This window comes from Mus pahari, chromosome 6, assembly GCF_900095145.1.
Source record: "Mus pahari chromosome 6, PAHARI_EIJ_v1.1, whole genome shotgun sequence".
NCBI lineage: Eukaryota > Metazoa > Chordata > Mammalia > Rodentia > Muridae > Mus > Mus pahari.
The window spans coordinates 17150628-17163420 of NC_034595.1; the positions used below are offsets into that span (position 1 = coordinate 17150628).

The 12793-nt window shown below is 52.8% G+C and overlaps 1 protein-coding gene across 2 annotated transcripts in view; it reads left to right on the top strand.

The window, feature by feature from the left end:
* The window catches only part of Col27a1 (collagen type XXVII alpha 1 chain), a 120586-nt gene that overhangs the window by 32913 nt on the left and 74880 nt on the right, over positions 1-12793 (top strand). For both annotated transcript variants that reach the window (XM_029539894.1, XM_021200052.2), the window contains exons 8-12: positions 7072-7116; positions 7717-7770; positions 8137-8181; positions 10428-10481; positions 11515-11559. In XM_029539894.1, the coding sequence (XP_029395754.1) occupies positions 7072-7116; positions 7717-7770; positions 8137-8181; positions 10428-10481; positions 11515-11559 (243 nt within the window). The remainder of the gene's footprint in view (positions 1-7071; positions 7117-7716; positions 7771-8136; positions 8182-10427; positions 10482-11514; positions 11560-12793) is intronic.

A 12793-nucleotide genomic window follows, 5' to 3' on the forward strand; every position in this document is an offset into this window, starting at 1 on the left:
AGTGCTGGGATTAAAGGCTTGCGCCACCAGGCCTGGCTTGTGGGTATTTCTTACAGAGCCTGGGTCTAAAACAGGCAGGCTGGTGTCACCATGTGCTCTGTAGAGCACAGATGACTCAGGCCTGAGGTAGGGACCCTCTAATAGAGGTGGTGTCCTAGAGGAGAATGACTGGCTTGGTCTGTCCCTGGGCTTATCCCTATAATCAGTTCCCCATCTCTGGTGACTATGGCAGCCACGTAGCCCTGCTGCTCCGAGGTGACTTTGTCTCCCCTGTGGGAACCCTGAGAAGAAGGAACACTGGTGAGCCGAGGTGAGGCCAGCTATCTGTGGCATTAAATTTTGGTTTATCCACTCATTCGATGAGAATGTATTAAACACCCACTGTGTGCTGGGGCCATGCTGCATAAAAACAGAACCTGCCTTACAGAGCTTGCATCCTTGAGGGACAAAAAACTTAAACAAACAAACAAACAAAAAAACGGTAAAATCTAATGTGTGTTGGTGGATAAAAAGGGGCTATGGAGAAAGTGGGCAAGAGAGAGTTCTGATTGGAAGTGTCAGTGAAAAACAGGTAGCTATTAGATGTATTAGATGACATGACCGGGGCCACCTTTGTCGGTAAAGTGCTTGCCACAAAAGCCTGAAAACCTGAGCTCAATTCCTAGCACTGTGTGACAAGCCAAACGTGGTTGGATGAACTTGTATCCCATGGCTGGTGAGGTGGAGACAGGAAAGACTCAGAACCCATTGTCCAGCGATCTGAGACTAACCAGCAAGTTCCAGGTCCCTCTTAGATGCCCTGTCTCAAACAACAATACAAGCTAGGTGTGGCAGCACACACTTATAATCCCCGGTACCTGAGAAACAGGTACAGGTGCCTCTCTGAATTTGAGGCCAGCCTGGTCTACATACAGAGCTCTAGGTTAGCCAGGGCTGCATAGTGAGATCCTGTCTCTAAAATAAAATAAACAAGGAGGACTTCCCTCGAGGAAGGTTGATCTCTGGCCTCCATGTGCATGCACACGAATGCACACACATAGACACAACTGCTGCCTTATAAAGTAGGCAAAGGCATCTCTGCGTCATAGCTAGGAAGACCAAGACCCAGCTAGATCTTATTTATTCCAGTCACCTTCTTGTTGGCACATGGGGACTTGTGCTCTAAACCCTGAGCTGACCATGGTGTGGAGTGACAGGCAGAGTTGTCAGAGGTTAGGGGTATTTTCTACAATGGTGGCCCTCAACACTGCTGATTGTTGATGTCACTGTGGGGATTTTAGGCTAGGCACTAGATCCAGGCAACAGAACCTCTGAAAGACCCTAGGTGGATCCCACATGCAGCCAAGATCCAGAGCCATCAACGTAAGGGAGAAATCTTCCTTCCGTCTTAAAGCAGAAGGCTGGGGCCCTTTTTCTTACCACAAGGCTGACTGTGTCAACTAAGAACAGACCCACTCAGTTCACATTCAAGGAGACTTCTTTCTGAGAAGTTTCTTTAGAATGGAATGTGTTGGAGTCCCAGCTCTGCCCCCTCCCCCCCCCCCGTGACTGTGAATGTGGGTGAGCCACCTCTATATGCTGAGCTTCCATTGTCCAGTGGATGGTTGGGGAGGTTAATGTCCCAGCCCCAACATTCACACGGGGCTGGCACATGACAGGCACCATGTATACTGGCTGGATGAATGAATGAGCCAATGAATGATGATGGTCCTGAAAGAGAAACAGCTCAAGAATCCATGCTCATCCGGTGTCTTTAATCGTCTTGCTATTTCACAGCTCACCAGATAAGGGGCCCTTCCCACCCTGCATGGGGTCTGGAGGTTCACCTGGCTGCCTTTGGTTGTTGCGGATGTGAAACTGTCCCCCCAAGGCAGGAAGGTCCACAAACATACTCTCCTGTCCAGGCTGGCCTCAAAACTTACAGTAATCCTTTCTGTGTCAGGGTCCCGAGTGCTAAGATAACAGAGACAACCGTGCTTAGCCTTGAGAAGGTGGGGGAGTTGTAGCTGCTCACATGTGGGCACTGGATGGGCTGCTTAGTCCCACAGAGCACTGGGCAGTCCCAGCCCCCAGTGTGCACCAACAACAGAGGTGGGCGTGGCTTGGTCCTTCACTTCATCCCCAGTGCCCCTGGCTCCCTGTGTGGCTCTCTGCTCTGCCCCTGGCCTGACTTCTCCACACCCATCACTAATACTATTTGCTTCTCTTCTCAAAGACCCTCTTCCCTGAGTCTCCTGTTTCTCAGACTCTGTGGCTCATCTTCTGAGCCTCCTTGGGGGATTCCCCGCTTGCTGGTTCTTGAGTGACTTGCTGGCACCCTCAGCACATCATTTCTCCAACTGGAGCAGGGCTCTGAGGTCAGACTCCTGCATGACCGACCATCGTAGTTTTCCTTACATGAGGCTCAGCATACACTGAGCACCTACATCTGCCTGGCCCTGTCCCCCTTCCTCTCTCGAGTACCTCTGGCCGACATCTCCGATTGAGCTGTCTTGCCAAGAGCTGATAATAGGCCTCTGAGTCTTAGCATGCTGTGCCAGGCAGACATGACTAATGGAAGGAAGTTGGTACAATGAAACTCATTTCTTTTTTTCAACATCATGTCCCCAGGGCCACTCGTCCTTCCGTACTGCCCAGTTGGCCACTGCCCTTGGAAAGATGGGATAAAGACAGTGGTCCCTGCCTTTCTGAGAACCAACTGTTCTTTCAAGTGTGACACCTAACTCCATGCAGGGTTCTTGTGGCCCATTCCCACTGGCCTCTCTCCTGTTTCAACCCATTTCTACCCCCACCTCTGCCCCACTGACCTGATACCTCACTGCCCTACTGCCCCACTGCCCCACTGCCCCACTGCCCCACTGCCCCACTGCCCCACTGCCCCACTGCCCCACTCAGGATACTATGCAACCTCCCCCAGCTGAGCTTTGTGATCTCAGGCATTCAATTCTTTACCAACATTCTTGTCCATATGCCCTTAGCGTCCCTACCCTCTTCTAAAAGGTAGTGACCACATCACTTTTGTTCAATGTTATGTCTACTACGGCCTGCTCCCTGGGTTTTGATAATGGCTGAGGCTCAGCAGATGTGTGTTGAATGGATGAATGAAGACTACATCAATAAATGAGCTACATGAAAATTTGACCCTCCTGCCTTCCCTTCCTCAACTTACCACCAAGTGGGTTGGATGTCCTGCGAGCTGTCTGATATTTCTAGATGATCTACTGATTTCAGAATCCTCTAGCTTCAGAGCCCCGAAGACATGTTGAGAAATCAGCTTGGGGAAACTGAGGCTCAGAGAGGCCTACTCTCACTCAGTTTCTTCCTCTTTGCTCCTCTTTGCTGGTGGGGCGTGGGCTGCTGGGGTGGCAGGTGAGTTCTGTGTGCTGGCCTCCCTCGTAATTGCCAGGGCCTGGGTACTGAGCAAGACTGGGGAGTGAGTTCTACTTTCCTACAGAGTTGGAGCCTGGGGGCAACAACCTACGTCTGGACACACTTTTTGCTATCCAGACCCCCAGGCAGTGACAGGATCCCCTCCCTCCTTGCCTGAAGTCCAAATAGCACCCCACTGTCTGTGGCAGAGTGAGGTGATGTCTGGTTCCTCCTTGTGCTCTGTAAGCAGTGATTAATCTGGCTCCCAAACCAAAATAGAGAGCGTGCTGTATTATAAACACGGGGCCTGCGGAGGCCCGCCCGCCAGGCAACCATGGCCCCAGCTTTTCTGTGGCTCCTCTGCCTCCCTCGGCCCACCTGGCACCCTTCATCCACACAGGAAATCACTGCCCTGGGGCCACCTTGCGGGATGGGCTGGCCCCCGTAATTGCCAGGGCCAAGAGATGATAATGGTTTAAGAGTCTCATGTCCCCAGCCCTGTGATTTAAAACTGTTTGGTAAACACTGTTGAAGGGGCTTCCAGGCAGCCCCCTCCGCACCCCACCTCCCACCTTGACTGTGTTCCCACCAGATTTAGAATCTCCTGCTCACAGTCACATTCAAGGCCCTCTAGAGTTCACTATTGAGACAGCTTAGCCCAAACCACAGTTCTAAAGTCTAGAGAATGGTCTAACCTTGGCCTCAACTTCCTGACAGCCTGTCTTCTCCTGGAACCTCAGTTTCTTTGTCCGTCCAGTGAAGCAAGAGATGGTCAAAATGGTGACTTCGGTCCCATCCCATGTGGGCACTTCATTATTCTGCCACCGACCTTCACCCTAGGATTGCCATAACCAAAATGGCTCTGTCTTAGGGAGATGCATCTTTAAGGGGACCTTTCCTGTCATTCCTCTGGGCTAGTCCCTACCACAGTGATTGATGGTTAGCATCGGAAAGATTTGGGCCATAATCCACACGCTCTTCCATGAAAGCTGTGTGGCTTCGGGATGGCCCCTTACCTCTTTGAGCTTCCGTTTCCTCACTGTAAGTGTACCAAGTGGTACCTGTCTCTTAGAAGTGACCCAGGGTGTTAGTGAGCACACACGCTTAAGGCACGGGGTTAGGCATGGCGGGCTCTGTGATTCACTTCCTCCCAGCTCTTCCCTGAGCATAAGTTTGCTTAAACCTCATCTGGGATTTAACTGAACACATCCCTTGTCTTTAGGGGAGAGCGATGCTTGTGGATTGGTTTTCAGTAGCGTCTTGGGGTGCTAGAGACTCCTGCCTCACACTGCCCCCATTGTTGTTCTCGGTCCCCGAAGACTCTGGGCTGTTTACAGTGATCCTCTAGGCAAGCAAAGCTTGGCAGAGTGAGTTCAGAGAGGTCATTGCCCGGGTTCGATCTCACAGCCAAGAACGCGTGGCTCGCCTTGGTGCTTCTGTGGGAGAAAAGGGGCTCGGCTTGTTCCTCCTCGTATCCAGTCATGCCTTGTCCCCTTGTCCCCAGGGTTTCCTGAAACAGCTTCAGTCGACGCTCTGACCTCCATCTGCCTCTCTGCCCACTGCCCTTATCTGTTCTTCTGCAATCACATAGACCTTCTTATGCCTCGCAGCTTGCTGAGAGCGTTTCTGCCCTGAGCCTTTTGTGCTCTCTGTTCCACCATCCAGGATGCTGTCTCCAGGTCTGGGTTCACCTCCCCCCATCAGCCATCCCTTGGCTGTCCCTGGAGTCACCACCCCTCCCCAGGCATGCTGTTGTCTGTACCCTGACTTTATTTGTTCATGGCAACAAGCCATAGCATCAAATTTGCCATTTCAAACCATTTCCCAGTGCACGGGTGATGGTGTTCAGCACAATCGAGTTGTTGAGCGACTGATCCCCGGAACATATTCATCTTGCAAAGCAGACTCCCGAGGCTCATTGCACCACACCTCCTGCCTCCCGCCACCCACGCTTGCCTTTTCTACTTCATCTCTTTCTAGTTTCTTTCGAGGAATATAAATTCCCGAGGCAAAGCATGTTGCCTGGCTCCTTTTTTCCCATGAGGAAAAACCCTGCTGGCTCACACTCTCTCCATCACTGTTTGTTGAGTGAGTGAATGAACGAATGAGAAATGAAGGCCCTAGTAATAACCGTAGCTGGTGTTTCTAAGGTTGCTGAATTCAGTGTCGGGCACCACGATTTGTGCTTCCCACGCAGATCATGCCACCCAGGCATTGGCTCTTACTGCCCATTTTATAATTTCTGAGGAAATCGAAGTTCAGAGAGGTAGAGTCATTGTCTCTGGCCACAGACCCAGCCGGAAGACAAACAGTCCCGAAATCCAGACCGATCTGGAGTAAGAGCTGAGATCCTTCTATCTAGCTGCTTGCTGTGCTCTGGGGATCACCTTGTCTACTTGTGACCCGGTGGGGGACTTTTTTTTCTAGGGGCAGTTCTTGATCTAGAGTAAGATGTGCTTCATGGGTGGTAGTCTCTCTTGGCATGAGACAATTCTGAAGAAATGCTAGTGAACTTCCCAAGCCTCCTCTCTAAGACAGACTCTTCTGTGATGAAGACTGTGACTTCCTATGCGTCCGGGGTGCTGACATACACCTGTGTGAGGCTGTGTTCATGTATCCGTAGAGCAAGTGCACTGGGGGCTGGGGTGATAGATCAGCTGGTAGAGTGTTTGTCCAGCATGCTAGAGTCCTGGGTTTGACTCCCAGCACCACATAAACCAGCGGTGGTGGTACAGGCCTATAATGCCAGCACTTGGGAAGTGACGGTAGGAGGATCAGAAGGCATGAGACTCTCTCTTAAAATAAAAGAAGAAAGGAAGGATGGATGGAAGGAAGGAAGGGAGGGAGGGAGAGAGAGAGGGAAGGAAGAAGGGAGGGAGATAGGAAGGATGGGAGGGAGGGGGGAAGGAAGAATGGAAGATGGAAGGAAGGGAGGGAAGAAGGGAGGAAGGAAGAAAGGGAGGAAAAAAGAAGGGGAAAGAAAAGAGAAACCAAACAGAAAGAAATGAAGTGGTGTAGGGACTATGTCAACCAGGATCTCCATACAGCCGGCTGTCCAGGGCCTGTGCTGAGTGGCTTACTATCCCTTGTCATAGACTCTCAGGGGTCCTAGAACTTGGAGTTAGAAGATAGCAGAACCTAAGGGGTCTCAGAGTTTCAAATTCCCCCATTAGAGGCCCACTGAAGGTCGACGATCACACACTCAAACGTGCACAGTAAGTCAGGGACAGTGTGTCTCCTAAGCAGAGCCCTGGTGTGAGGTGCCTGCCCTGCGGCAGTGTGGTGTCACTGAATGAGGATGAAGAGTCAAGGCTGCCACTGAGCACCTGGGCAGCCTTCTTCTCCTTGGAATAGGAGCAGAGCCAGCCAGGAGGGAGGCCGCGTCTCTGGGTGACATGGTCACGGTACATGAGCTGGAGTGGCAGCCACCGTGTGTGTTCCAGATCGACCTTGTCCCTGTTCCTCATGTGATAGATCTTTTGCTCCTGTTCCTGACTGCCTCCAACTCTCTGGACTTCCAAGGCAGGCTTGGGATGTGGACCACTGGGTCATAGTCTCTCACTCCACCCCCATCCTCTGCGCTAACAAAAGATGACTCCAGAGGATTCAGTGAACTCCATCCAACCTGCACCCATGCAGGGAGTGTGTACCATAATCCCTATCATAAAGCCTATTGCCTGATGACAATTCTTCACCCCACAGGGACACAAGGGCCATCCTGGAGCAGCAGGGCACCCCGGGGAACAGGTGAGGCCTGTCTGTGTGTCACTGCCCTGCCTGATATTCCTTCTTCCAGTCCCTGCTTGGTACCAGCCTCCTCCTGGACTGAGATTCCCTGAAACCCCAGAACAAGGCCTTAGGACTTCCCCTGCCCATCACCCCCACCCTTCCCCAGTCAGCTACACTCTCCTAGAAGAGCCAGTGTCTGTACTGTGAGCCCTGCCCAGGGCTGGCAGAAGCCCCTGGACTCTGGTTAGAGCCATGAATAGCTGGCCTGTCCCCGGCAATGTTAGGCGATATTATCCCTTCCATTTGCCTTGGGGTTTGCAGGAATTCTGGCCTCCTGGCCCAACTCAAACAGCAGCCCTGCCAGGGGACAGCCAGCCAACCCTCGTCTATGCTTTCTTATTTTGAGCCTGGAGCAGAAAGATTTGTCCCCAGAGCTGATCTGACCAGCTTCAAGAGAGGTGGGCTTGGGTCCCAGCAGACACTGGTTGATGTCTTCCCCCTTTGCCTCACATTCTTGCCCCTCTCCTTGTCCACTGTAGGTGCCCTCCCTAACCCCAGGACCCTGACTGAACTAGGAAGGGCCTCACCTTTCCTAACATTTCTCTTGTTCCTTCGCAGGGGCAGCCAGGACCTGAGGGCAGTCCAGGGGCCAAAGGTTACCCTGGCAGGCAGGTGCAGTATATGCTCTGGAAGCTGTGGCCATGGTGGTGGCCACAGTGCCCCAAGGAGAGGGAGGCTGTGGGCTGGGGCCAATAATCTGCCCCTGGAAGTAGGCCCTAAGGAAAGGGCTGGCTAGACACTAGACCTGGCTACAATGCTGCAGGCTCGGCAGGCTCTGAGGTTCTACAGGAGAACTAGGGCTTAGAGAAGGGGTTCCCAAGACTCTTCTCCAGTCTCGACCTGACTCACCTCTGGTTCAACCCCTACCATGGATGTTTCTAAGGGCAGCCGAAGCCCATGATAAGACTGGCACTGGGACATTGGCCGCAGGGAGGGCGTCTCCATATGTCCTTGCTCCCCCCCATATTTCTGTTTCAGGGGTTCCCTGGACCTGTAGGAGACCCTGGCCCCAAAGGCAGCAGGGTAAGTGCTTTTTGGCTAGTCCCACCCAGGTGGCACATGCATAGACATCACTGGGCCCTCTATGGGTTGATGGGAGATCAGGGCTATAAGAGGGACTGTGGGCTAGGGCATGACAACCACTGAACTCCATCTGCCTTGAACTGCCAAGGAGGCACGTGGGATCTCCCAGAAGGGAGACAGCGAAGGTTCTGGGTATGCTGAATAGGGAATCGGAGGTAGAAAGACAATGGACGTGGGTGGCTCTGTTCATGATGCATGCCAAGATGCTGCTAAGACTGGATTCCTGAAGTCAGGCCTGCTACCTCTCAAGAAATGCTCAGCAGCAAGTGGGTCGCATGGCCGTCAACTGGGGCAGTGACATATCCTCTTCTGAGCCAAAACTATTCATACTGTGGTAGGCCGGAGGGCCAATATGGACCCATTACTGGCCTTAATCTCGGTAGTAGCCTCGCAGTTGCGAGGGTGGGCACAACATGGGAAGGCAAGGTCCCTTGGACATCACATGGCCTGCAGGGTCAGGGCCACTCATGTTCTGGGATTCTGGGTCTCTCTTCTGAGGCTCCCATGAGTAGTGGCCTCAGAGGGAATATGTAGAAGCTGGAGAAAGTACCCAGAGCCCAAGGCAATCACTTTGCTCTTCTTTCTCTTGTGTGTGAAGGAACACTACCCACACCAGCCCTGGAGTCGGCATGACTGACTCAGAGACCCCAGTGACTGACTCTGTCACTGACCCCAGATGGTCACTAGGCTTCTCCAAGGACACTCATCTGTGAACACAAGCCATGAGCTCTATACAGAAGAGGCAGGGGATAGTGGTTAAGATGGTGGTTGCTGATCAAGCTGGTTGCTGAGGTATTTGGGGAAGGAGGGCTGGCATCAGTCTTCCTCAACCGTGTGTTCATGGCGCACTGGTTAGGGGTGTGGGCCTAGGAACCACAGAGCTTGAATTCAGTGACCAGTTCTGCTATGCTACAGCTGTGTGGCCATGCGAAGGTCACCTTACCTCTCTGGGCCTAGATGTTCTCAGCTGTATAGAATTTTAGTAACCCCTACCAGGAGCGTTGTGAGGATACGATAATGCAATCATGTGTTCAGTCCGTAGCCTGTGGGCTGCGTTTGTCCTAGGATAGATAACTATGGATTCAGCCCAACTCAACAAGAAATAATAAACTCAAAACATTCTATAAGATTTTTTTTTTTGCCATCTACTCCCCCCCCCCCTTGTAACCTTATTGTGAGGTTCTCAAGTGTGAACTTTATAGATGATAACTTTCTCAGTGTCAAAGTTAGGGCTCGTCTGTGTGCTCAGTGTGTGCGGAGCATCGAGTCTGGCCTGGCAGTTGGCTTGAGCGTGGCAAGCAGTTGCTTTTGCTGTAGTTATCATTAAACTGCTGCACAGCCTCTAATGGTACAAGCCTTGTGCTGGGTCTTGGCCCTTGAGAAGTTATCTGAGAACAGGGAGGAAAAGAGAGAATCCCTGTGTACCAGGATACTGAAGGATGCTGGGGGGATGAGCTTGCTCTGACCTGCATGTTTGGTACTAGAAAGGAGAGCCCTTGAGATGAGCTATGCATGTCATGAGGTAGGCAGGGTAGGCCTGCTTGGGGACTCAGGGGGAACTCAGACTTGGGGTCTAGAAACCAGCTACATTCACTCTGAGCCACCCACATACAATGGTGACATGCCTGGGTCCTTAAGTCTGCTGGGGCCCGGGTGACCTTTGAGCTGAACACAGAGCAGCTGAACACAAATTGGCACCACCTCTAGCCTCCGGGGTTCTTGCCAAGGTTAACTCAGGATCACCCATGTGCCTGGCACAGAGTCAGCTCTCTGGGGTGGCCGTGCTGACTGGCAGTATTTGGCAACCGGGGTGGGTGCAAGCCCCCAGATCCAGGACCTCTGAACTCTAGGAGGAGCCATTGCAGGGAGCATCCACAAGGCAGGCAGATCTCCCAGCCCTGCAGCATCTAACCTGGGTACCAGCTTCCTTCCACAGGTCGCGAGCTGGGTGCCGGGCCTCTGCTGTCCTGTGCTGCCCTCCCTGGTGTGAGCGTATGTGCCTTTGGACTACATCGTGAACGCAGCACCATGCAGTCCACGGGCATATACACTTGCCTCAAGGTCTATGTCATCGAGGACTCCTGGAGCCACCACCACAGAGGACCGGGCTGTGGGATGGCAGCAGGGAGGCTGGGCTGACTGCTCCCCATGCGTAACCTCTCTGACCCCCACCTGCTCTCTTCTAGGGTTACATTGGGCTTCCGGGGCTCTTTGGCCTGCCAGGGTCGGATGGAGAGCGGGTAAGTATATTTGTCTGTGTACCATCACCCTCTGCTGCTGTAGCAGACTGCCTGCTGATAACATCCATGCTGGGAGCACCTAGGCAGGGCGAGGCCCAGGAAGCAGCATGCGTATACTTCACTGTTACAGCACTGGTGGTCCCAGACAAGGCGGGGGTGCCCCAGGCTTGGTGTTCTAGGTATGTAGGGCGGTGAGGCTAGAGAAGGGACTCGGCAGAGGAGCCTCTCACCAGCGACAGGCGTTTGTATGTTCTGCAAGGATGGCCAGTTGACTGCTTTGTGTATAAAGTTTTATTGACCGTAGCTCTGCTTATAGATCACCGCTGTTTATGGCTGCTTTCCTGACACCATGACAGGGCTGAGTAGCTGTGACAGAGGCCACCCACAGAGCGCCAAGTCGTCTCTCTCCTCCCTTTGGCACAGGCATCCACTCATCACTGGCACGGCGCTTGGCTGCTTTATAAAGTGTTGTGAGGCTTGTCTCGTAGAAGGGTGGGGACAGAGCCAAGTGTCAGATGCTAAGCCAGGGATGCCAGGCGGGAACGTGGTAGTTTGGTGGCAGCGGGGATGGGGACAACAGGGATGCCTGACTCTGTCCTGGGTCCTGGGGATATGTATAGCCTGGCTTCAGGATTTCCCAAGATACACTGCTCTCCAGACCAAGCGTCCGAGTCAGGGAAGAGCTGCCCACAGGCCCTTAGGGCTGGCGACTTTAATACGTGCTCCTTCCTTCCTCAGAGCCTGTACTTGGAGTTCAGTTGTAACCCAGTCATTAAGCTAAATACAGGGCATTACAAGGAAGCAGAAGAAGGTGCATTTAGTGAGCACCTGCTGAATGCTAGGAGTGCTGGCGACTTCCTTTAGCACTCTCCCAGTAGGTGATTAGGAGGCCCCGAGCCCGCATCCATGCGGTGAGCATGCAGCTCGCACCACGCTCTGGGCAAGCATTCCAGACTCCCTGGGACTTTATTCTGGGTGGGGTGGGTGCCCCCCTGGAGTTTTGATGATGATCTTTCTCCTCTTTCCCCTACAGGGTCTCCCTGGCGTTCCTGGCAAGAGGGGCGAGATGGGTAGGCCGGTAAAGATTTTCCGTGTCTATTACGCAGACTCTACGGGTAGCCCCACCTCCCGCCGGCCGCGTACTGCACTGGTGGTCCCTGAGACCTGGCACTGTCTGCCTCTCAGCTCTGTTTCTCTGCTCTGGGTGTAGGGCGGGGTAACAGGTGCAAGAGCTGGCCTGGGATGCTGCCCGGAGTTCTGGTTGCTCCAGGTGGCTCCTCTATCCCTGTATGCTTCAGCAGCTTGCGGGTAAAGCTTTATGTCTGGGGTGTCTGTCCCGATGTTTGTGTTAGTGGCCAGCAGGCACTAGGGGACCTAAGCTCGCCCCTGGACAGCACAGGGTCCCCAGTGTCAGGTCTCCCACTCTGACTTCATTTATGCACACGCAAGGCTACATGACTAGGGAATATGGTAGGCCACAAGAGGAATCCCAGAAATGGTTCAGTATTGACCCCCACCCAAATCCATGGGCTCTCTTTAGACGCTCCGTTGCCATAAGGGATTAGTTTTCCTCTTGCCGACCATCTATAGGGCATAAAGAGAAAGACAAGACCCAGAGAGGTGTTCAAGGCATTGCAGCCTCTGAACAGCTGGAGCAGGGCACATCCAGGACTGACTCTTGGGAATACCAAATGGTACCAATACCATTGAAGTAGGTTTCCTCGACTCTGTTAGGAAAGCCATTGGTTCCATAAGGGGAATCTGAGTCTCTAAGACTTCTGGATGAGGCCTTGTGACTGTCCCAGTTGATAGCTTAGCTCTCCGCTGCCACCCTGTAGGTTGCTGTTCCAGCTCGAGAATCCAGGTCATCTAATCAGACCTACCATTGACTAGAGCATGCAAGCCACTTGACCAGGGTCACACAGCAAATTGGTAGCAAAGTCTAGATCTGAACCTAAGACCCTCGATAGCATAGGGTGTTTCCCACAGAGTCTCTCTTCTCCCCATCAACTCCTTTCTCCTCCAGCGGGATCTACAGCTCTCACCCCTGCCTCACCTCTCATGCTAGAAAGGGGGTGTGTAATTGTGGAAGAAGATCCAAATATAAAATGTTGGCAGTTGGCTATTGCTGGCAGGACTTCTGGCTCAGCTGGTTCAGGGTTATGCACAGCAGACACCTGAGCCACATGCTAGCCAGAATCTCTCATTGAGTCTAGAAAGAGGCTACAGTGAAACTTCTTGTCTAGTGCCTCTCTCTCTCTCTCTCTCTCTCTCTCTCTCTCTCTCTCTCTCTCTCTCTCTCTCTCTCTCTC